The sequence below is a fragment of the Ranitomeya imitator genome, chromosome 6 (genome assembly GCF_032444005.1).
Source record: "Ranitomeya imitator isolate aRanImi1 chromosome 6, aRanImi1.pri, whole genome shotgun sequence".
Classification (NCBI taxonomy): domain Eukaryota; kingdom Metazoa; phylum Chordata; class Amphibia; order Anura; family Dendrobatidae; genus Ranitomeya; species Ranitomeya imitator.
The window spans coordinates 575142968-575169418 of NC_091287.1; the positions used below are offsets into that span (position 1 = coordinate 575142968).

The window sequence follows — 26451 nt, forward strand, 5'->3', positions numbered from 1 at the left end:
GAGGAGTGGTACTGTGCAGTGTATATATACAGGAGGAGTGGTGCTGTGCAGTGTATATATACAGGAGGAGTGGTACTGTGCAGTGTATATATACAGGAGAGTGGTACTGTGCAATGTATATATACAGGAGGAGTGGTACTGTGCAGTGTATATATATACAGGAGGAGTGGTACTGTGCAGTGTATATATACAGGAGGAGTGGTGCTGTGCAGTGTATATATACAGGAGGAGTGGTGCTGTGCAGTGTATATATACAGGAGGAGTGGTACTGTGCAGTGTATATATACAGGAGGAGTGGTGCTGTGCAGTGTATATATACAGGAGGAGTGGTACTGTGCAGTGTATATATACAGGACAGGAGGAGTGGTGCTGTGCAGTGTATATACAGGAGGAGTGGTGCTGTGCAGTGTATATATACAGGAGGAGTGGTACTGTGCAGTGTATATATACAGGAGGAGTGGTACTGTGCAGTGTATATATACAGGAGGAGTGGTGCTGTGCAGTGTATATATACAGGACAGGAGGAGTGGTACTGTGCAGTGTATATATACAGGACAGGAGGAGTGGTACTGTGCAGTGTATATATACAGGACAGGAGGAGTGGTACTGTGCAGTGTATATATACAGGACAGGAGGAGTGGTGCTGTGCAGTGTATATATACAGGACAGGAGGAGTGGTACTGTGCAGTGTATATATACAGGAGGAGCGGTACTGTGCAGTGTATATATACAGGAGGAGTGGTACTGTGCAGTGTATATATATATACAGGAGGAGTGGTACTGTGCAGTGTATATATACAGGAGGAGTGGTACTGTGCAGTGTATATACAGGAGGAGTGGTACTGTGCAGTGTATATATACAAGAGGAGTGGTACTGTGCAGTGTATATACAGGAGGAGTGGTACTGTGCAGTGTATATATACAAGAGGAGTGGTACTGTGCAGTATATATATACAGGAGGAGTGGTACTGTGCAGTGTATATATACAGGAGGAGTGGTACTGTGCAGTGTATATATACAGGAGGAGTGGTGCTGTGCAGTGTATATATACAGGAGGAGTGGTACTGTGCAGTGTATATATACAGGAGGAGTGGTACTGTGCAGTGTATATATACAGGAGGAGTGGTACTGTGCAGTGTATATATACAGGAGGAGTGGTACTGTGCAGTGTATATATACAGGACAGGAGGAGTGGTACTGTGCAGTGTATATATACAGGACAGGAGGAGTGGTACTGTGCAGTGTATATATACAGGAGGAGTGGTACTGTGCAGTGTATGTATACAGGAGGAGGGTACAGTGCAGTGTATATATACAGGAGGAGTGGTACTGTGCAGTGTATATATACAGGAGGAGTGGTGCTGTGCAGTGTATATATACAGGAGGAGTGGTACTGTGCAATGTATATATACAGGAGGAGTGGTACTGTGCAGTGTATATATACAGGAGGAGTGGTACTGTGCAGTGTATATATACAGGAGGAGTGGTACTGTGCAGTGTATATATACAGGAGGAGTGGTACTGTGCAGTGTATATATACAGGAGGAGTGGTACTGTGCAGTGTATATATACAGGAGGAGTGGTACTGTGCAGTGTATATATACAGGACAGGAGGAGTGGTACTGTGCAGTGTATATATACAGGACAGGAGGAGTGGTACTGTGCAGTGTATATATACAGGAGGAGTGGTACTGTGCAGTGTATATATACAGGAGGAGTGGTACTGTGCAGTGTATATATACAGGAGGAGTGGTAATGTGCAGTGTATATATACAGGAGGAGTGGTACTGTGCAGTGTATATATACAGGAGGAGTGGTACTGTGCAGTGTATATATACAGGACAGGAGGAGTGGTACTGTGCAGTGTATATATACAGGAGGAGCGGTACTGTGCAGTGTATATATACAGGAGGAGCGGTACTGTGCAGTGTATATATACAGGAGGAGTGGTGCTGTGCAGTGTATATATACAGGAGGAGTGGTGCTGTGCAGTGTATATATACAGGAGGAGTGGTACTGTGCAGTGTATATATACAGGAGGAGTGGTACTGTGCAGTGTATATATACAGGAGGAGTGGTGCTGTGCAGTGTATATATACAGGAGGAGTGGTGCTGTGAAGTGTATATATACAGGAGGAGTGGTACTGTGCAGTGTATATATACAGGAGGAGTGGTACTGTGCAGTGTATATATACAGGAGGAGTGGTGCTGTGCAGTGTATATATACAGGAGGAGTGGTACTGTGCAGTGTATATATACAGGAGGAGTGGTACTGTGCAGTGTATATATACAGGACAGGAGGAGTGGTGCTGTGCAGTGTATATACAGGAGGAGTGGTGCTGTGCAGTGTATATATACAGGAGGAGTGGTACTGTGCAGTGTATATATACAGGAGGAGTGGTACTGTGCAGTGTATATATACAGGAGGAGTGGTGCTGTGCAGTGTATATATACAGGACAGGAGGAGTGGTACTGTGCAGTGTATATATACAGGACAGGAGGAGTGGTACTGTGCAGTGTATATATACAGGACAGGAGGAGTGGTACTGTGCAGTGTATATATACAGGACAGGAGGAGTGGTGCTGTGCAGTGTATATATACAGGACAGGAGGAGTGGTACTGTGCAGTGTATATATACAGGAGGAGCGGTACTGTGCAGTGTATATATACAGGAGGAGTGGTACTGTGCAGTGTATATATATATACAGGAGGAGTGGTACTGTGCAGTGTATATATACAGGAGGAGTGGTACTGTGCAGTGTATATACAGGAGGAGTGGTACTGTGCAGTGTATATATACAGGAGGAGTGGTACTGTGCAGTGTATATATACAAGAGGAGTGGTACTGTGCAGTATATATATACAGGAGGAGTGGTACTGTGCAGTGTATATATACAGGAGGAGTGGTACTGTGCAGTGTATATATACAGGAGGAGTGGTGCTGTGCAGTGTATATATACAGGAGGAGTGGTACTGTGCAGTGTATATATACAGGAGGAGTGGTACTGTGCAGTGTATATATACAGGAGGAGTGGTACTGTGCAGTGTATATATACAGGAGGAGGGTACAGTGCAGTGTATATATACAGGAGGAGTGGTACTGTGCAGTGTATATATACAGGAGGAGTGGTGCTGTGCAGTGTATATATACAAGAGGAGTGGTACTGTGCAATGTATATATACAGGAGGAGTGGTACTGTGCAGTGTATATATACAGGAGGAGTGGTACTGTGCAGTGTATATATACAGGAGGAGTGGTACTGTGCAGTGTATATATACAGGACAGGAGGAGAGGTACTGTGCAGTGTATATATACAGGACAGGAGGAGTGGTACTGTGCAGTGTATATATACAGGAGGAGCGGTACTGTGCAGTGTATATATACAGGAGGAGTGGTACTGTGCAGTGTATATATACAGGAGGAGGGTACTGTGCAGTGTATATATACAGGAGGAGTGGTACTGTGCAGTGTATATATACAGGAGGAGTGGTACTGTGCAGTGTATATATACAGGAGGAGCGGTACTGTGCAGTGTATATATACAGGAGGAGTGGTACTGTGCAGTGTATATATACAGGAGGAGTGGTACTGTGCAGTGTATATATACAGGAGGAGTGGTACTGTGCAGTGTATATATACAGGAGGAGCGGTACTGTGCAGTGTATATATACAGGAGGAGTGGTACTGTGCAGTGTATATATACAGGAGGAGTGGTACTGTGCAGTGTATATATACAGGAGGAGTGGTACTGTGCAGTGTATATATACAGGAGGAGTGGTACTGTGCAGTGTATATATACAGGAGGAGTGGTACTGTGCAGTGTATATATACAGGAGGAGCGGTACTGTGCAGTGTATATATACAGGACAGGAGGAGTGGTGCTGTGCAGTGTATATACAGGAGGAGTGGTGCTGTGCAGTGTATATATACAGGAGGAGTGGTACTGTGCAGTGTATATATACAGGAGGAGTGGTACTGTGCAGTGTATATATACAGGAGGAGTGGTGCTGTGCAGTGTATATATACAGGACAGGAGGAGTGGTACTGTGCAGTGTATATATACAGGACAGGAGGAGTGGTACTGTGCAGTGTATATATACAGGACAGGAGGAGTGGTACTGTGCAGTGTATATATACAGGACAGGAGGAGTGGTGCTGTGCAGTGTATATATACAGGACAGGAGGAGTGGTACTGTGCAGTGTATATATACAGGAGGAGCGGTACTGTGCAGTGTATATACAGGAGGAGTGGTACTGTGCAGTGTATATATACAGGAGGAGTGGTACTGTGCAGTGTATATATACAGGAGGAGTGGTACTGTGCAGTGTATATATATATACAGGAGGAGTGGTACTGTGCAGTGTATATATACAGGAGGAGTGGTACTGTGCAGTGTATATATACAGGAGGAGTGGTACTGTGCAGTGTATATATACAGGACAGGAGGAGTGGTACTGTGCAGTGTATATATACAGGAGGAGTGGTACTGTGCAGTATATATATACAGGAGGAGTGGTACTGTGCAGTGTATATATACAGGAGGAGTGGTACTGTGCAGTGTATATATACAGGAGGAGTGGTGCTCTGCAGTGTATATATACAGGAGGAGTGGTACTGTGCAGTGTATATATACAGGAGGAGTGGTACTGTGCAGTGTATATATACAGGAGGAGTGGTACTGTGCAGTGTATATATACAGGAGGAGTGGTACTGTGCAGTGTATATATACAGGACAGGAGGAGTGGTACTGTGCAGTGTATATATACAGGACAGGAGGAGTGGTACTGTGCAGTGTATATATACAGGAGGAGTGGTACTGTGCAGTGTATGTATACAGGAGGAGGGTACAGTGCAGTGTATATATACAGGAGGAGTGGTACTGTGCAGTGTATATATACAGGAGGAGTGGTGCTGTGCAGTGTATATATACAGGAGGAGTGGTACTGTGCAGTGTATATATACAGGAGGAGTGGTACTGTGCAGTGTATATATACAGGAGGAGTGGTACTGTGCAGTGTATATATACAGGAGGAGTGGTACTGTGCAGTGTATATATACAGGAGGAGTGGTACTGTGCAGTGTATATATACAGGACAGGAGGAGAGGTACTGTGCAGTGTATATATACAGGACAGGAGGAGTGGTACTGTGCAGTGTATATATACAGGAGGAGTGGTACTGTGCAGTGTATGTATACAGGAGGAGGGTTCAGTGCAGTGTATATATACAGGAGGAGTGGTACTGTGCAGTGTATATATACAGGAGGAGCGGTACTGTGCAGTGTATATATACAGGAGGAGTGGTACTGTGCAGTGTATATATACAGGAGGAGTGGTACTGTGCAGTGTATATATACAGGAGGAGTGGTACTGTGCAGTGTATATATACAGGAGGAGCGGTACTGTGCAGTGTATATATACAGGAGGAGTGGTACTGTGCAGTGTATATATACAGGAGGAGTGGTACTGTGCAGTGTATATATACAGGAGGAGTGGTACTGTGCAGTGTATATATACAGGAGGAGCGGTACTGTGCAGTGTATATATACAGGAGGAGTGGTACTGTGCAGTGTATATATAGAGGAGGAGTGGTACTGTGCAGTGTATATATACAGGAGGAGTGGTACTGTGCAGTGTATATATACAGGAGGAGCGGTACTGTGCAGTGTATATATACAGGAGGAGTGGTACTGTGCAGTGTATATATACAGGAGGAGTGGTACTGTGCAGTGTATATATACAGGAGGAGCGGTACTGTGCAGTGTATATATACAGGAGGAGTGGTACTGTGCAGTGTATATATACAGGAGGAGTGGTACTGTGCAGTGTATATATACAGGAGGAGTGGTACTGTGCAGTGTATATATACAGGAGGAGCGGTACTGTGCAGTGTATATATACAGGAGGAGTGGTACTGTGCAGTGTATATATAGAGGAGGAGTGGTACTGTGCAGTGTATATATACAGGAGGAGTGGTACTGTGCAGTGTATATATACAGGAGGAGCGGTACTGTGCAGTGTATATATACAGGAGGAGTGGTACTGTGCAGTGTATATATACAGGAGGAGCGGTACTGTGCAGTGTATATATACAGGAGGAGTGGTACTGTGCAGTGTATATATACAGGAGGAGTGGTACTGTGCAGTGTATATATACAGGAGGAGTGGTACTGTGCAGTGTATATATACAGGAGGAGTGGTACTGTGCAGTGTATATATACAGGAGGAGGGTACAGTGCAGTGTATATATACAGGAGGAGTGGTACTGTGCAGTGTATATATACAGGAGGAGTGGTACTGTGCAGTGTATATATACAGGACAGGAGGAGAGGTACTGTGCAGTGTATATATACAGGACAGGAGGAGTGGTACTGTGCAGTGTATATATACAGGAGGAGTGGTACTGTGCAGTGTATATATACAGGAGGAGTGGTACTGTGCAGTGTATATATACAGGAGGAGCGGTACTGTGCAGTGTATATATACAGGACAGGAGGAGTGGTGCTGTGCAGTGTATATACAGGAGGAGTGGTGCTGTGCAGTGTATATATACAGGAGGAGTGGTACTGTGCAGTGTATATATACAGGAGGAGTGGTACTGTGCAGTGTATATATACAGGAGGAGTGGTGCTGTGCAGTGTATATATACAGGACAGGAGGAGTGGTACTGTGCAGTGTATATATACAGGACAGGAGGAGTGGTACTGTGCAGTGTATATATACAGGACAGGAGGAGTGGTACTGTGCAGTGTATATATACAGGACAGGAGGAGTGGTGCTGTGCAGTGTATATATACAGGACAGGAGGAGTGGTACTGTGCAGTGTATATATACAGGAGGAGCGGTACTGTGCAGTGTATATACAGGAGGAGTGGTACTGTGCAGTGTATATATACAGGAGGAGTGGTACTGTGCAGTGTATATATACAGGAGGAGTGGTACTGTGCAGTGTATATATATATACAGGAGGAGTGGTACTGTGCAGTGTATATATACAGGAGGAGTGGTACTGTGCAGTGTATATATACAGGAGGAGTGGTACTGTGCAGTGTATATATACAGGACAGGAGGAGTGGTACTGTGCAGTGTATATATACAGGAGGAGTGGTACTGTGCAGTATATATATACAGGAGGAGTGGTACTGTGCAGTGTATATATACAGGAGGAGTGGTACTGTGCAGTGTATATATACAGGAGGAGTGGTGCTCTGCAGTGTATATATACAGGAGGAGTGGTACTGTGCAGTGTATATATACAGGAGGAGTGGTACTGTGCAGTGTATATATACAGGAGGAGTGGTACTGTGCAGTGTATATATACAGGAGGAGTGGTACTGTGCAGTGTATATATACAGGACAGGAGGAGTGGTACTGTGCAGTGTATATATACAGGACAGGAGGAGTGGTACTGTGCAGTGTATATATACAGGAGGAGTGGTACTGTGCAGTGTATGTATACAGGAGGAGGGTACAGTGCAGTGTATATATACAGGAGGAGTGGTACTGTGCAGTGTATATATACAGGAGGAGTGGTGCTGTGCAGTGTATATATACAGGAGGAGTGGTACTGTGCAGTGTATATATACAGGAGGAGTGGTACTGTGCAGTGTATATATACAGGAGGAGTGGTACTGTGCAGTGTATATATACAGGAGGAGTGGTACTGTGCAGTGTATATATACAGGAGGAGTGGTACTGTGCAGTGTATATATACAGGACAGGAGGAGAGGTACTGTGCAGTGTATATATACAGGACAGGAGGAGTGGTACTGTGCAGTGTATATATACAGGAGGAGTGGTACTGTGCAGTGTATGTATACAGGAGGAGGGTTCAGTGCAGTGTATATATACAGGAGGAGTGGTACTGTGCAGTGTATATATACAGGAGGAGCGGTACTGTGCAGTGTATATATACAGGAGGAGTGGTACTGTGCAGTGTATATATACAGGAGGAGTGGTACTGTGCAGTGTATATATACAGGAGGAGTGGTACTGTGCAGTGTATATATACAGGAGGAGCGGTACTGTGCAGTGTATATATACAGGAGGAGTGGTACTGTGCAGTGTATATATACAGGAGGAGTGGTACTGTGCAGTGTATATATACAGGAGGAGTGGTACTGTGCAGTGTATATATACAGGAGGAGCGGTACTGTGCAGTGTATATATACAGGAGGAGTGGTACTGTGCAGTGTATATATAGAGGAGGAGTGGTACTGTGCAGTGTATATATACAGGAGGAGTGGTACTGTGCAGTGTATATATACAGGAGGAGCGGTACTGTGCAGTGTATATATACAGGAGGAGTGGTACTGTGCAGTGTATATATACAGGAGGAGTGGTACTGTGCAGTGTATATATACAGGAGGAGTGGTACTGTGCAGTGTATATATACAGGAGGAGTGGTACTGTGCAGTGTATATATACAGGAGGAGTGGTACTGTGCAGTGTATATATACAGGAGGAGCGGTACTGTGCAGTGTATATATACAGGAGGAGTGGTACTGTGCAGTGTATATATACAGGAGGAGTGGTACTGTGCAGTGTATATATACAGGAGGAGTGGTACTGTGCAGTGTATATATACAGGAGGAGTGGTACTGTGCAGTGTATATATACAGGAGGAGTGGTACTGTGCAGTGTATATATACAGGAGGAGTGGTACTGTGCAGTGTATATATACAGGAGGAGTGGTACTGTGCAGTGTATATATACAGGAGTGGTACTGTGCAGTGTATATATACAGGACAGGAGGAGTGGTACTGTGCAGTGTATATATACAGGAGGAGTGGTACTGTGCAGTGTATATATACAGGAGGAGTGGTACTGTGCAGTGTATATATACAGGAGGAGTGGTACTGTGCAGTGTATATATACAGGAGGAGTGGTACTGTGCAGTGTATATATACAGGAGGAGTGGTACTGTGCAGTGTATATATACAGGAGGAGTGGTACTGTGCAGTGTATATATACAGGAGGAGTGGTACTGTGCAGTGTATATATACAGGAGGAGTGGTACTGTGCAGTGTATATATACAGGAGGAGTGGTACTGTGCAGTGTATATATACAGGAGGAGTGGTACTGTGCAGTGTATATATACAGGAGGAGTGGTACTGTGCAGTGTATATATACAGGAGGAGTGGTACTGTGCAGTGTATATATACAGGAGGAGGGGTACTGTGCAGTGTATATATACAGGAGGAGCGGTGCTGTGCAGTGTATATATACAGGAGGAGGGGTACTGTGCAGTGTATATATACAGGAGGAGCGGTACTGTGCAGTGTATATATACAGGACAGGAGGAGTGGTACTGTGCAGTGTATATATATACAGGAGGAGTGGTGCTGTGCAGTGTATATATACAGGAGGAGTGGTACTGTGCAGTGTATATACAGGAGGAGTGGTACTGTGCAGTGTATATATACAGGACAGGAGGAGCGGTACTGTGCAGTGTATATACAGGAGGAGTGGTACTGTGCAGTGTATATATACAGGAGGAGTGGTACTGTGCAGTGTATATACATACAGGAGGAGTGGTACTGTGCAGTGTATATATACAGGAGGAGTGGTACTGTGCAGTGTATATACATACAGGAGGAGTGGTACTGTGCAGTGTATATATACAGGATGAGTGGTGCTGTGCAGTGTATATATACAGGAGGAGTGGTACTGTGCATTGTATATACAGGAGGAGTGGTACTGTGCAGTGTATATATACAGGAGGAGTGGTACTGTGCAGTGTATATATACAGGAGGAGCGGTGCTGTGCAGTGTATATATACAGGAGGAGGGGTACTGTGCAGTGTATATATACAGGAGGATTGGTACTGTGCAGTGTATATATACAGGAGGAGTGGTACTGTGCAGTGTATATATACAGGACAGGAGGAGTGGTACTGTGCAGTGTATATATACAGGACAGGAGGAGTGGTGCTGTGCAGTGTATATATACAGGAGGAGTGGTACTGTGCAGTGTATATATACAGGACAGGAGGAGCGGTACTGTGTAGTGTATATATACAGGAGGAGGGTACTGTGCAGTATATATACAGGAGGAGTGGTACTGTGCAGTGTATATATACAGGAGGAGTGGTACTGTGCAGTGTATATATACAGGAGGAGTGGTACTGTGCAGTGTATATATACAGGAGGAGTGGTACTGTGCAGTATATACAGGAGGAGCGGTACTGTGCAGTGTATATATACAGGAGGAGTGGTACTGTGCAGTGTATATACAGGAGGAGCGGTACTGTGCAGTGTATATACAGGAGGAGTGGTACTGTGCAGTGTATATATACAGGAGGAGTGGTACTGTGCAGTGTATATATACAGGAGGAGCGGTACTGTGCAGTATATATACAGGAGGAGTGGTACTGTGCAGTGTATATATACAGGAGGAGTGGTACTGTGCAGTGTATATATACAGGAGGAGGGCACTGTGCAGTGTATATATACAGGAGGAGTGGTGCTGTGCAGTGTATATATACAGGAGGAGGGCACTGTGCAGTGTATATATACAGGAGGAGTGGTACTGTGCAGTGTATATATACAGGAGGAAGGCACTGTGCAGTGTATATATACAGGAGGAGGGCACTGTGCAGTGTATATATACAGGAGGAGGGCACTGTGCAGTGTATATATACAGGAGGAGTGGTAATGTGCGGTGTATATACAGGAGGAGTGGTACTGTGCAGTGTATATATACAGGAGGAGTGGTACTGTGCAGTGTATATATACAGGAGGAGGGCACTGTGCAGTGTATATATACAGGAGGAGGGCACTGTGCAGTGTATATATACAGGAGGAGGGCACTGTGCAGTGTATATATACAGGAGGAGTGGTACTGTGTGGTGTATATACAGGAGGAGTGGTACTGTGCAGTATATATACAGGAGGAGTGGTGCTGTGCAGTGTATATATACAGGACAGGAGGAGTGGTACTGTGCAGTGTATATATACAGGAGGAGTGGTACTGTGCAGTGTATATATACAGGAGGAGTGGTACTGTGCAGTATATATACAGGAGGAGTGGTACTGTGCAGTGTATATATACAGGAGGAGTGGTACTGTGCAGTGTATATATACAGGAGGAGTGGTACTGTGCAGTGTATATATACAGGAGGAGTGGTACTGTGCAGTGTATATATACAGGAGGAGTGGTACTGTGCAGTGTATATATACAGGAGGAGTGGTACTGTGCAGTGTATATATACAGGAGGAGGGCACTGTGCAGTGTATATATACAGGAGGAGTGGTACTGTGCAGTGTATATATACAGGAGGAGTGGTACTGTGCAGTGTATATATACAGGAGGAGTGGTACTGTGCAGTGTATATATACAGGAGGAGTGGTACTGTGCAGTGTATATATATACAGGAGGAGTGGTACTGTGCAGTGTATATATACAGGAGGAGTGGTACTGTGCAGTGTATATATACAGGACAGGAGGAGTGGTACTGTGCAGTGTATATATACCGGAGGAGTGGTACTGTGCAGTGTATATATACAGGAGGAGTGGTACTGTGCAGTGTATATATACAGGAGGAGTGGTACTGTGCAGTATATATACAGGAGGAGTGGTACTGTGCAGTGTATATATACAGGAGGAGTGGTACTGTGCAGTGTATATATACAGGAGGAGTGGTACTGTGCAGTGTATATATACAGGAGGAGTGGTACTGTGCAGTGTATATATACAGGAGGAGAGGTACTGTGCAGTGTATATACAGGACAGGAGGAGTGGTACTGTGCAGTGTATATATACAGGACAGGAGGAGTGGTACTGTGCAGTGTATATATACAGGAGGAGTGGTACTGTGCAGTATATATACAGGAGGAGTGGTACTGTGCAGTGTATATATACAGGAGGAGTGGTACTGTGCAGTGTATATATACAGGAGGAGGGGTACTGTGCTGTGTATATATACAGGAGGAGTGGTACTGTGCAGTGTATATATACAGGAGGAGTGGTACTGTGCAGTGTATATATACAGGAGGAGTGGTACTGTGCAGTGTATATATACAGGAGGAGTGGTACTGTGCAGTGTATATATACAGGAGGAGTGGTACTGTGCAGTGTATATATACAGGAGGAGCGGTACTGTGCAGTGTATATATACAGGAGGAGTGGTACTGTGCAGTGTATATATACAGGAGGAGTGGTACTGTGCAGTGTATATATACAGGAGGAGTGGTACTGTGCAGTGTATATATACAGGAGGAGTGGTACTGTGCAGTGTATATATACAGGAGGAGTGGTACTGTGCAGTGTATATATATAGGAGGAGTGGTACTGTGCAGTGTATATATACAGGAGGAGTGGTACTGTGCAGTGTATATATACAGGAGGAGCGGTACTGTGCAGTGTATATATACAGGAGGAGTGGTACTGTGCAGTGTATATATACAGGAGGAGTGGTACTGTGCAGTGTATATATACAGGAGGAGTGGTACTGTGCAGTGTATATATACAGGAGGAGTGGTACTGTGCAGTGTATATATACAGGAGGAGCGGTACTGTGCAGTGTATATATACAGGAGGAGTGGTACTGTGCAGTGTATATATACAGGAGGAGTGGTACTGTGCAGTGTATATATACACAGGAGGAGTGGTACTGTGCAGTGTATATATACAGGAGGAGTGGTACTGTGCAGTGTATATATACAGGAGGAGTGGTACTGTGCAGTGTATATATACAGGAGGAGTGGTGCTGTGCAGTGTATATATACAGGAGGAGTGGTACTGTGCAGTGTATATATACAGGAGGAGAGGTACTGTGCAGTGTATATATACAGGAGGAGTGGTGCTGTGCAGTGTATATATACAGGAGGAGTGGTACTGTGCAGTGTATATATACAGGAGGAGTGGTACTGTGCAGTGTATATATACAGGAGGAGTGGTACTGTGCAGTGTATATATACAGGAGGAGTGGTACTGTGCAGTGTATATATACAGGAGGAGTGGTACTGTGCAGTGTATATATACAGGAGGAGTGGTACTGTGCAGTGTATATATACAGGAGGAGTGGTACTGTGCAGTGTATATATACAGGAGGAGTGGTACTGTGCAGTGTATATATACAGGAGGAGTGGTACTGTGCAGTGTATATATACAGGAGGAGTGGTACTGTGCAGTGTATATATACAGGAGGAGTGGTACTGTGCAGTGTATATATACAGGAGGAGTGGTACTGTGCAGTGTATATATACAGGAGGAGTGGTACTGTGCAGTGTATATATACAGGAGGAGTGGTACTGTGCAGTGTTTATATACAGGAGGAGGGCACTGTGCAGTGTTTATATACAGGAGGAGGGCACTGTACCTTTCGGAAGCAATCGTTGGAGGAGAGGTTGTGTCGCACGGAGTCTTTCCATCCCACGTAGTCACTTTTAAAGAACGGGAACAAGATTTCGATGTTTTGAATAATCTGTTAGAGATAAGAAGCATTAATATGATGGAGGACCCGAATCTCCTGCAGCAAATAATGCGACCATGAAGCCTGGAAATGTGCAGGGACCTCCGCACAGGAGGGAGCAGCTGCCACTGGGGGCGAAGCAAAAGTTTCCTAATTGTGCGCCACATGTGGCGCTTTCCGTAAGTTTCTCTCATTTCATCCGAGCACCGCGAGTCTGATCTCTGTACATAGGAATGTAGCCCAGATGGAGTCAGAGGCCCCCCACTGATGAGGCATCCTACACTAATGAGATAGCCCCCCTCGATGAGGCACCCCCTTCTCACTGATGAGGCACCCCCTCCCCACTCATGAAGCAGCCACCTACTAATAATAATCTTTATTTTTATTTTTATATAGCGCTAACATATTCCGCAGCGCTTTACTAATGAGGTAGTCCCCCACTGATGAGGCGTCCCCCACTGATGAGGCGTCCCCCACTGATGAGGCAGTCTCCCTACAATGAGGTGGCCCTCCCCACTGATGAGGTGCCCCCTCCCCACTGATGAGGCAGCCCCCCTACTGATGAGGCAGTCCCTCCCACTGATGAGGAACCCCTACTGAAGAGACCGCCCCCCCCACTGATGAGGCACCCCCTCCCCACTCATGAAGCAGCCCCCTACTAATGAGGTAGTCCCCCACTGATGAGGCACCCCTTCCTCACTGATGAGGCAGCCCCCCCACTGAAGAGGCATCCCCCTTACTAATGAGGCAGCCCCCCTACTGATAAGGCGGCATCCTCACTGATGAGGCAGCCCCCCTACTGAAGAGGCATCCCCCTTACTAATGAGGCAGCCCCCCTACTGATAAGGCGGCATCCTCACTGATGAGGCAGCCCCCCTACTGAAGAGGCATCCCCCTTACTAATGAGGCAGCCCCCCTACTGATAAGGCGGCATCCTCACTGATGAGACAGCCCCCCACTGATGAGGCAGCCCCTCCCACTGATGAGGCATTCTCTCCCCACTGAAGAGGCACCCCCTTACTGATGAAGTGTCCCCCCACTGATGACTGATGAGACAGCCCCCCACTGATGATGTGTCCCCCACTGATGAGGCATTCCCCACTGATGATCCGTCCCCCCACTGATGAGGCATCCCCCACTGATGAGGTACCCCCTCCCCACTGATGGAGACTGCCCCCTACTGATGAGGCAGCCCCTCCCACTGATGAGGGGCTCTCTCCCCACTGATGAGGCAGCCACCCACTGAAGAAGCACCCCCTTACTGATGAGGCAGCACCCCACTGATAGGGCGGCCTCCTCGCTGATGAGGTGCCCCTCCCCACTTATGAGGCACCCCCTCCACACTGATGAGGCGCCCCCTCCCCACTGATGAGGCAACCTCAGAAGGGAATTGTCTTGTAGTGAGTGAGAAACGAAGTCATAGCAAAGGAGAGGAACATCAGAGAGAGACCAGCTAGAAGCAGGCTGCCTCCTTCTGAAGCGCAGTACCGGTAGCCAGAACACTGAGGGAGTAAGGATCTCTATGCTTTACTTCAGAGACTGGCAGGACAGTTGATTCCACGTTGGCTGCCCGACCATATACCCAGGAGGCACGGTGGCAACTTGTGGGGGCCGGGGCGTCTCTAGGGTCCCTATAAAAAGCCTCAGGCCACCAGTCATACGGGTTTGTCCTATCCGTCAGGGGGACAGAGAGAGAAAGAGACTTAACATCTGCAATAGTTGTGAGGACCTTACCGAGTTGCTCAGCAGGGAGGTACCATAACGCCCAGGCACTAGGGGAAGGCTATTGAATTCCACCTGGATAAGGGGACTCTGGATTTGCCTTCAGACCGGCCGGACTCTGCCTGCCCTGTGGTCTCTACCTTGGCCTGTGGATGCCGAAGCCTTCAGTAAAGAGGTAAAGAGACTGCAACCTTGTGTCCTCGTTCTTCACTGCACCTCACGCCATCGCCATCTACATCACTGGGAAGCCCTGGGGATATACTTCACCTGTGGGAAGGTATACCATCTAGCTGCTATTCCATCACCCCAGCGGACCCCTAAGCAGCGTCGGTCACCCTGACCGAATACCACAGGTGGCGTCATGAACATTATCCCTTTAAAGACCTTCCCCCCATTTTACAACAGACGTCCCCCTAGGGCCACGGACTGGGTCAGCCACTGTGACATCCCTGATGAGAACCGAAGGGCCCGGTACCGAGTAACCCGTAGCCCTTGGGGGCGCTCCAGATACAAGTATCCAAATGGCTGTAGTAAACTGCGCGCTGTGCCATTAAACAGAGCAGGGTTAATCGCTCTCCTCCGTGCTTACCCATGATGTTGCTAAGTCAGGGCACGTGTCCACACCGCCACCGACGCGCGTTTCGCCTATTTCTCAAGGTGCGGTGTGGTACTGTATGCCTAACCGCCATTAAATACCCTCATCTCCATGTGTCCATCCTCACGGCGCATGTGTCCGGATCCGTGCGCCGGTGATTCCATTACTTCCGGCAGAGTGCGTCAGACATGCGGGCCAAGGAGACGTCGCAATGACCCGCACGCGTCAGCATCCAGCGCCGTCCATAATGCTCCGGACTGCACGGGCCGCAGACCTGAACACGGGGTGGCGCCAACATCGGGCAGGGGAGTTCTATCGAACTAGCGAGATCTAATGACTAAAGTACATCAGAAAATACGAGTCACCCGCGGTAATCACAACGATACAAGACAAATAAAGTGAGATGATAATAGCATGTAATAGAAATACATAGAAGGATTCTACAATAAAATACAAGAAGGTGCGAAGTGATGAAACTATGTGATGGTGACGCTATATCCAGTGGGTGTCCACAGAAGTTGATTTATTTCTGACAAGAATCTCCCAGCATGCTCCAGTAGATCTCGTACTCTCTCTGGCGGAGGATTTGTTGGGATTATTTTGGCGTCCCGCCATCTATATACTCGATCCTGTTGTCGATCACGCTGGTATTTTTTCGTTTTCCTCTGCACAATCTCGGTTTCCCACTTTTTAAGGGAGATTCCCGCTCAGTTTTGACCTTGGATTCCTGATCCACAGTAAAAGGTTTATTCGTTTCATCGTGATTGGTTCCAATGTCAAGATCCAGATCAGTGCGCTGTTTCTCATTGGACCCTGACAATAGTTCCATTAGCTTTTTCGAACATGTTGTAGCTGCTTCTTCCCATTGACTAACAGAGTCCTGATCATTGATTGTGAATGAAGGGAAACGTGAACCCGTAGCCTCTAGGTGTGAGAGCACCGGCTGAGGACCTCTCCGGAATGGCCGTATTCCACCAGAGGCCTTCTACTGGAGGGTCATCATGGGCAAGCACGGAGGAGAGCGACTAACCCTGCTCTGTTTAATGGATACTTGGATCATTATTACATTTCTGGCTGGATTTAGGGGTTTTTTTTTGCGGCACTTGAGCACCTTTTACCCATGAAGAGCAATAACATCTGTCGTCAGGAAGCTACTGTCTGCACTTCTCACCTGATCCTGGTCTATGAATATGTTGTGTCTATTACTGCAATAAAATTATACTTTTGGACTGTACTCAATTTTCTCATGTTTTATACCCTTACTGATGATGCAGCCCCCCACTGATAATGCAGCCCCCCAGTGATAATGCAGCCCCCCACACTGACTGTCTCTGGTCAGGATTTAGATAAGGAGCAGATTGGGATCAGGAGGATTGTGGCTCCCGGTGGGGGGCGGCGTTATCACACAGCTGTCACTCAGAGGTGCCACATCCACAGAGACCCCCAGTGACCGCTCTATGTCCTGACCTTTTGCCTCCAGGTTTCGTTTACTGTATGAGATGAGAATCCCCAGTTATCAGCTGCATGTGAATGAGCCCCAGCGGGGGGTCCCACTGATCTGGATGAGAAAAGCCCCCACACCACATTGTGTCAGTCACCCCCCATAGTGCCCTCTTAGGATGGAGGTCAACGGCCTCTTAAACTACCTCTAAAAATGCATTGAAAAAAGGGTCTTCATGGATAAGGGGGTCCTCGGTGGTGGACAATATGTGCTGTGTTGGGGTCTTATGAGGAGATTTCACCCATTGGTGTCCATCACAGGAACCATACCCCCCTTCTCTTTGTCCTGATCCCTCACCATCCCGTCCTCCTCCGTCTGAGCCCCTCAATCCCATCCTCATCTGTCTGGAGCCCCACATCTCGTCCTGATCCGTCTGGAGCCCCCAATCCTGTCCTGATCCGTCTGGAGCCCCCCATCCCGTCCTGATCTGTCTGGAGCCCCCCATCCCGTCCTGATCCGTCTGGAGCCCCCCATCCCCTTCTGATCCGTCTGGAGCCCCCCATCCCGTCCTGATCTGTCTGGAGCCCCTCATCCCATCCTGATCCATTTGGAACCCCCCATCCCATTCTGATCCATCTAGAGCCCCCAATCCCATCCTGATCCATTTGGAACCCCCCATCCCATTCTGATCCATCTGGAGCCCCCTTCCCATCCTCTTCTGTCTGGAGCCCCCCATCCCATTCTGATCCATCTAGAGCCTCCATCCCATCCTGATCTGTCTGGAGCCCCCAATCCCATCCTGATCCATTTGGAACCCCCCATCCCATTCTGATCCATCTGGAGCCCCCTTCCCATCCTCTTCTGTCTGGAGCCCCCAATCCCGTCCTGATCCATTTGGAGCCCCCCATCCCGTCCTGATCAGTCTGGAGCCCCCCATCCCGTCCAGATCCATCTGGAGCCCCCCATCTCATCCTGATCTATCTGGAGCCCCCCATCCCATCCTGATCCGTCTGGAGCCCCCCATCCAATTCTGATCGGTCTGGAGCCCCCCATCCCGTCCTGATCCGTCTGGAGCCCCTCATCCCATCCTGATCCGTCTGGAGCCCCTCATCTCATCCTGATCCGTCTGGAACCCCCCAATCCCATCCTCATCCGTATGGAGCCCCCCATCTCATCCTGATCCGTCTGGAGCCCCTCATCCCATCCTGATCCGTCTGGAGCCCCCATCCCGTGCTGATCTGTATGGAGCCCCCCATCCCCTCCTGATCCGTCTGTAGCCCCCCAATCCCATCCTCATCCGTCTGGAGCCCCCCAATCCCATCCTCATCCGTCTGGAGCCCCCATCCCATCCTGATCCGTCTGGAGCCCCCCATCCCGTCCTGATCCGTCTGGAGCCCCCCAATCCCATCCTCATCCGTCTGGAGCCCCCCAATCCCATCCTCATCCGTCTGGAGCCCTCCATCCCGTCCTGATCCGTCTGGAGCCCCCCATCCTCATCCGTCTGGAGCCCCCCATCTCAATCCTGATCCATCTGGAGCCCCTCATCCCGTCCTGATCCGTCTGGAGCCCCCCATCCCGTCCTGATCCGTCTGGAGCCCCCCAATCCCATCCTCATCCGTCTGGAGCCCCTCATCCCATCCTGATCCGTCTGGAGCCCCTCATCTCATCCTGATCCGTCTGGAACCCCCCAATCCCATCCTCATCCGTCTGGAGCCCCCCATCCCATCCTGATCCGTCTGGAGCCCCTCATCCCATCCTGATCCGTCTGGAGCCCCTCATCCCATCCTGATCCGTCTGGAGCCCCTCATCTCATCCTGATCCGTCTGGAACCCCCCAATCCCATCCTCATCCGTCTGGAGCCCCCCATCTCATCCTGATCCGTCTGGAGCCCCTCATCCCATCCTGATCCGTCTGGAGCCCCCATCCCGTGCTGATCTGTATGGAGCCCCCCATCCCCTCCTGATCCGTCTATAGCCCCCCAATCCCATCCTCATCCGTCTGGAGCCCCCCAATCCCATCCTCATCCGTCTGGAGCCCCCATCCCGTCCTGATCCGTCTGGAGCCCCCCAATCCCATCCTCATCCGTCTGGAGCCCCCCAATCCCATCCTCATCCGTCTGGAGCCCTCCATCCCGTCCTGATCCGTCTGGAGCCCCCCATCCTCATCCGTCTGGAGCCCCCCATCTCAATCCTGATCCATCTGGAGCCCCTCATCCCGTCCTGATCCGTCTGGAGCCCCTCATCCCGTCCTGATCCGTCTGGAGCCCCCCAATCCCATCCTCATCCATCTGGAGCCCTCCATCCCGTCCTGATCCGTCTGGAGCCCCCCATCCTCATCCGTCTGGAGCCCCCCATCTCAATCCTGAACCATCTGGAGCCCCTCATCCCATCCTGATCCGTCTGGAGCCCCCTATCCAGTCCTGATCCGTCTGGAGCCCCCCATCCCGTCCTGATCCGTCTGGAGCCCCCCAATCCCATCCTCATCCGTCTGGAGCCCCCCAATCCCGTCATCATCCATCTGGAGCCCCCCAATCTCATCCTCATCCGTCTGGAGCCCCCATCCCGTCCTGATCCATCTGGAGCCCCCCATCCCATCATCATCTGTCTGGAGCCCCCCAATCCCATCCTCATCCGTCTGGAGCCCCCCAATCCCATCCTCATCCGTCTGGAGCCTCCCATCTCAATCCTGATCCATCTGGAGCCCCTCATCCCGTCCTGATCCGTCTGGAGCCCCCCATCCCATCATCATCCGTCTGGAGCCCCCCAATCCCATCCTCATCTGTCTGGAGCCCCCCAATCCCATCCTCATCCGTCTGGAGCCCCCATCCCGTCCTGATCCGTCTGGAGCCCCCCATCCCATCCTCATCCGTCGGGAGCCCCCATCTCATCCTGATCCATCTGGAGCCCCCCATCCTGTCCTGATCCGTCTGGAGCCCCCCATCCCATGCTGATCCGTCTGGAGCCCCCCATCCCATCCTCATCCATCTGGAGCCCCCATCTCATCCTGATCCGTCTGGAGCCCCCCATCCCATCCTCATCCATCTGGAGCCCCCATCCCATGCTGATCCATCTGGAGCCCCCCATCCTGTCCTGATCCATCTGGAGACCCCCAATCCCATCCTGATCTATCTGGAGCCCCCCATCCCGTCCTGATCCGTCTGGAGCCCCCCATCCCGTCCTGATCCGTCTGGAGCCCCCCATCCCATCCTCATCCGTCTGGAGCCCCCCAATCCCATCCTCATCCGTCAGGAGCCCCCATCCCGTCCTGATCCGTCTGGAGCCCCTCATCCCATCCTCATCTGTCTGGAGCCCCCCAATCCCATCCTCATCCGTCTGGAGCCCCCCAATCCCATCCTCATCCGTCTGGAGCCCCCCAATCCCATCCTCATCCATCTGGAGTCCCCCAATCCCATCCTCATCCGTCTGGAGCCCCCCATCCCGTCCTGATCCGTCTGGAGCCCCCATCCCATCCTCATCCGTCTGGAGCCCCCCAATCCCATCCTCATCCGTCAGGAGCCCCCATCCCGTCCTGATCCGTCTGGAGCCCCCAATCCCATCCTGATCCGTCTGGAGCCCCTCAATCCCATCCTCATCCGTCTGGAGCCCCTCAATCCCATCCTCATCCGTCTGGAGCCCCCCATCTCAATCCTGATCCGTCTGGAGCCCCCTATCCAGTCCTGATCCGTCTGGAGCCCCCCATCCCGTCCTGATCCGTCTGGAGCCCCCCAATCCCATCCTCATCCATCTGGAGCCCCCCAATCCCATCCTCATCTGTCTGGAGCCCCCATCCCGTCCTGATCCGTCTGGAGCCCCCCATCCCGTCATCATCCGTCTGGAGCCCCCCAATCTCATCCTCATCCGTCTGGAGCCCCCATCCCGTCCTGATCCGTCTGGAGCCCCCCATCCCATCATCATCCGTCTGGAGCCCCCCAATCCCATCCTCATCCGTCTGGAGCCCCTCAATCCCATCCTCATCCGTCTGGAGCCCCCCATCTCAATCCTGATCCATCTGGAGCCCCTCATCCCGTCCTGATCCGTCTGGAGCCCCCCATCCCATCCTCATCTGTCTGGAGCCCCCCAATCCCATCCTCATCTGTCTGGAGCCCCCATCCCGTCCTGATGCGTCTGGAGCCCCCCATCCCATCCTCATCCGTCGGGAGCCCCCATCTCATCCTGATCCATCTGGAGCCCCCCATCCTGTCCTGATCCGTCTGGAGCCCCCCATCCCATGCTGATCCGTCTGGAGCCCCCCATCCCATCCTCATCCATCTGGAGCCCCCATCTCATCCTGATCCGTCTGGAGCCCCCCATCCCATCCTCATCTATCTGGAGCCCCCATCCCATGCTGATCCATCTGGAGCCCCCCATCCTGTCCTGATCCATCTGGAGACCCCCAATCCCATCCTGATCTATCTGGAGCCCCCCATCCCGTCCTGATCCGTCTGGAGCCCCCCATCCCGTCCTGATCCGTCTGGAGCCCCCCATCCCATCCTCATCCGTCTGGAGCCCCCCAATCCCATCCTCATCCGTCTGGAGCCCCCCAATCCCATCCTCATCCGTCTGGAGCCCCCATCCCGTCCTCATCCGTCAGGAGCCCCCATCCCGTCCTGATCCGTCTGGAGCCCCTCATCCCATCCTCATCCGTCTGGAGCCCCCCAATCCCATCCTCATCCGTCTGGAGCCCCCCAATCCCATCCTCATCCGTCTGGAGCCCCCATCCCGTCCTGATCCGTCTGGAGCCCCTCATTCCGTCCTGGTCCGTCTGGAGCCCCCCATCCCATCCTCATCCGTCTGGAGCCCCCCAATCCCATCCTCATCCGTCTGGAGCCCCCCAATCCCATCCTCATCCGTCTGGAGCCCCCAATCCCATCCTCATCCGTCTGGAGTCCCCCAATCCCATCCTCATCCGTCTGGAGCCCCCCAATCCCATCCTCATCCGTCTGGAGCCCCCCAATCCCATCCTCATCCGTCTGGAGCCCCCCAATCCCATCCTCATCCGTCTGGAGTCCCCCAATCCCATCCTCATCCGTCTGGAGCCCCCATCTCATCCTGATCCATCTGGAGCCCCCCATCCTGTCCTGATCCGTCTGGAGCCCCCCATCCCATGCTGATCCGTCTGGAGCCCCCCATCCCATCCTCATCCATCTGGAGCCCCCATCTCATCCTGATCCGTCTGGAGCCCCCCATCCCATCCTCATCTATCTGGAGCCCCCATCCCATGCTGATCCATCTGGAGCCCCCCATCCTGTCCTGATCCATCTGGAGACCCCCAATCCCATCCTGATCTATCTGGAGCCCCCCATCCCGTCCTGATCCGTCTGGAGCCCCCCATCCCGTCCTGATCCGTCTGGAGCCCCCCATCCCATCCTCATCCGTCTGGAGCCCCCCAATCCCATCCTCATCCGTCTGGAGCCCCCCAATCCCATCCTCATCCGTCTGGAGCCCCCATCCCGTCCTCATCCGTCAGGAGCCCCCATCCCGTCCTGATCCGTCTGGAGCCCCTCATCCCATCCTCATCCGTCTGGAGCCCCCCAATCCCATCCTCATCCGTCTGGAGCCCCCCAATCCCATCCTCATCCGTCTGGAGCCCCCATCCCGTCCTGATCCGTCTGGAGCCCCTCATTCCGTCCTGGTCCGTCTGGAGCCCCCCATCCCATCCTCATCCGTCTGGAGCCCCCCAATCCCATCCTCATCCGTCTGGAGCCCCCCAATCCCATCCTCATCCGTCTGGAGCCCCCCAATCCCATCCTCATCCGTCTGGAGTCCCCCAATCCCATCCTCATCCGTCTGGAGCCCCCATCCCGTCCTGATCCATCTGGAGCCCCCATCCCGTCCTGATCCGTCTGGAGCCCCCCATCCCGTCCTGATCCGTCTGGAGCCCCTCAATCCCATCCTCATCCGTCTGGAGCCCCCCATCCCATCCTCATCCGTCTGGAGCCCCCCAATCCCATCCTCATCCGTCTGGAGCCCCCCAATCCCATCCTGATCCGTCTGGAGCCCCTCAATCCCATCCTCATCCGTCTGGAGCCCCCCATCCCATCCTCATCCGTCTGGAGCCCCCCAATCCCATCCTCATCCGTCTGGAGCCCCCCATCCCATCCTGATCCGTCTGAAGCCCCCCATCCCGTCCTGATCCGTCTGGAGCCCCCCATCCTCATCCGTCTGGAGCCCCCCATCTCAATCCTGATCCATCTGGAGCCCCTCATCCCATCCTGATCCGTCTGGAGCCCCCTATCCAGTCCTGATCCATCTGGAGCCCCCCATCCCGTCCTGATCCGTCTGGAGCCCCCCAATACCATCCTCATCCGTCTGGAGCCCCCCAATCCCATCCTCATCTGTCTGGAGCCCCCATCACGTCCTGATCCGTCTGGAGCCCCCCATCCCGTCATCATCCGTCTGGAGCCCCCCAATCTCATCCTCATCCGTCTGGAGCCCCCATCCCGTCCTGATCCGTCTGGAGCCCCCCATCCCATCCTCATCCGTCTGGAGCCCCCCAATCCCATCCTCATCCGTCAGGAGCCCCCATCCCGTCCTGATCCGTCTGGAGCCCCTCATCCCATCCTCATCCGTCTGGAGCCCCCCAATCCCATCCTCATCCGTCTGGAGCCCCCCAATCCCATCCTCATCCGTCTGGAGCCCCCATCCCGTCCTGATCCGTCTGGAGCCCCCCATCCCATCCTCATCCGTCTGGAGCCCCCCATCCCATCCTCATCCGTCTGGAGCCCCCATCCCGTCCTGGTCCGTCTGGAGCCCCCCATCCCATCCTCATCCGTCTGGAGCCCCCCAATCCCATCCTCATCCGTCTGGAGCCCCCCAATCCCATCCTCATCCATCTGGAGCCCCCCAATCCCATCCTCATCCGTCTGGAGTCCCCCAATCCCATCCTCATCTGTCTGGAGCCCCCATCCCGTCCTGATCCATCTGGAGCCACCATCCCGTCCTGATCCGTCTGGAGCCCCCAATCCCATCCTGATCCGTCTGGAGCCCCTCAATCCCATCCTCATCCGTCTGGAGCCCCCCATCCCATCCTCATCCGTCTGGAGCCCCCCAATCCCATCCTCATCCGTCTGGAGCCCCCCATCCCATCCTGATCCGTCTGAAGCCCCCCATCCCGTCCTGATCCGTCTGGAGCCGCCCATCCCATCCTCATCTGTCGGGAGCCCCCCAATCCCATCCTCATCCGTCTGGAGCCCCCCAATCCCATCCTCATCCATCTGGAGCCCCCAAACCCATGCTCATCCGTCTGGAGCCCCCATCCCGTCCTGATCCGTCTGGAGCCCCCATCCCGTCCTGATCCGTCTGGAGCCCCCCAATCCCATCCTGATCCGTCTGGAGCCCCCCAATCCCATCCTCATCCGTCTGGAGCCCCCATCCCATCCTGATCCGTCTGGAGCCCCCAATCCCATCCTGATCCTTCTGGAGCCCCCCAATCCCATCCTCATCCGTCTGGAGCCCCCATCCCGTCCTGATCAGTCTGGAGCCCCCTATCCCATCCTCATTCGTCTGGAGCCCCCTATCCCATCCTCATTCGTCTGGAGCCCCCCATCCCATCCTCATCTGTCTGGAGCCCCCCATCCCGTCCTGATCCGTCTGGAGCCCCCCATCCCATCCTCATCCGTCTGGAGCCCCCATCCCGTCCTGATCCGTCTGGAGCCCCCAATCCCATCCTGATCCGTCTGGAGCCCCCCAATCCCATCCTCATCCGTCTGGAGCCCCCCATCCCATCCTCATCCGTCTGGAGCCCCCAATCCCATCCTGATCCGTCTGGAGCCCCCCAATCCCATCCTCATCCGTCTGGAGCCCCCCATCCCATCCTGATCCGTCTGAAGCCCCCCATCCCGTCCTGATCCGTCTGGAGCCCCCCATCCCATCCTCATCCGTCGGGAGCCCCCCAATCCCATCCTCATCCGTCTGGAGCCCCCAAACCCATCCTCATCCGTGTGGAGCCCCCCATCCCATGCTGATCCATCTGGAGCCCCCCATCCCGTCCTGATCCGTCTGGAGCCCCCCATCCCGTCCTGATCCGTCTGGAGCCCCACAATCCCATCCTGATCCGTCTGGAGCCCACCATCCCGTCCTGATCCGTCTGGAGCCCCCCACCCCGTCCTGATCCGTCTGGAGCCCCCCATCCCGTCCTGATCCGTCTGGAGCCCCCCATCCCGTCCTGATCCGTCTGAAGCCCCCCACCCCCGGGCAGATGAGCCACTTCTTCCAGCATCTTGTAATGAACGGGATTAATGTAAAGAAGCAGCAGACAGAGAAACAATGGGGCCGGACAATGGGGGGATCAGGGGTCCGGGGGTCGCTGACCCATTATAACGAGGATCAGGATACACATCAGATACAGTTTGTAGGGGGGCGGCGAGGACATCTGTGACCGGCGACACTGGGGACCAGCAGATTCCATCAAAAAAGACCCCCAAACTGCAGGACATGAGTGGCCAGCGCCAGGTGAGACCACTGGACGCCTGCAACTGGGGACCCTCTGACTAAAGCGGCACTACAACCCCCAGCAGGTCCTGTCAGGGTAAACAGGGTCACATCCTAGGCGGTGAACCGCTCCACGCTGGGAGTAGTAGTCCTCACCTGCGGCAGCTTCAGCATCTTGTCCGGGGAGTTCTGGATGACCAGGGCGATCATGGCCAGGTAGGAATACGGCGGCTTACAGTAGCGCTGGTAGCTCTTCTTCACCTTCCTGGTGGACTTCTCACGCTCGGGGGGCTCAGGGTCAGCCTTCCCATTGCTGAGCTGGGGCTCACCTTTACCTGTCTCCGAGCTCCGGTGACCCCCATCCTTGTGTGTGCTCAGGGGTCCCCAGGACTGGCACTCAGCAGCCATGTCACAGAGCAATGGGTCCCAGCACTGAGAGTCTGGGGTCAGCAGAGAGGACAGGTCATGACTCTGCAGCCCCCGCCCTGGAGACAAGGTGTGGGGGTCTGACATGGAGACCACTTCCCTCCAGGCCTTTATTATGCAGATGAGACTCCAACAAGTGGTCCTGTCTCTGGGGGTGGGAACTGGCCTGGAGGGCTAGAGCTGAGGTGTGAAAGTGAGGGGGTGATTACTGGAGCCCACCAGGAAGCCCCCTACATCCAAATTATGGAGGTCACCAAGGGGAACTCAATGGAGACCCCAGAGCCCACAGGAAGCCCCCTACATCCGGCTTATGGAGGTCACCAAGGGGAACTCAATGGAGACCCCAGAGCCCACAGGAATCCCCCTGCATCCGGCTTATGGAGGTCACCAAGGAGAACTCAATGGAGACCCCAGAGCCCAC

General features: G+C 52.0%; 1 protein-coding gene across 1 annotated transcript in view; it reads right to left on the reverse strand.

The window, feature by feature from the left end:
* LOC138643522 (forkhead box protein H1-like) overlaps positions 1 to 26117 on the reverse strand; it is a 79377-nt gene extending 53260 nt beyond the window's left edge. Inside the window, exons 1-2 of the mRNA XM_069732421.1 lie at positions 25761 to 26117; positions 13325 to 13429 (exon numbers count right to left, since the gene is read on the reverse strand). Of these exons, the coding sequence (XP_069588522.1) occupies positions 13325 to 13429; positions 25761 to 26117 (462 nt within the window). The remainder of the gene's footprint in view (positions 1 to 13324; positions 13430 to 25760) is intronic.
* Between the last annotated feature and the right edge of the window lie 334 nt (positions 26118 to 26451).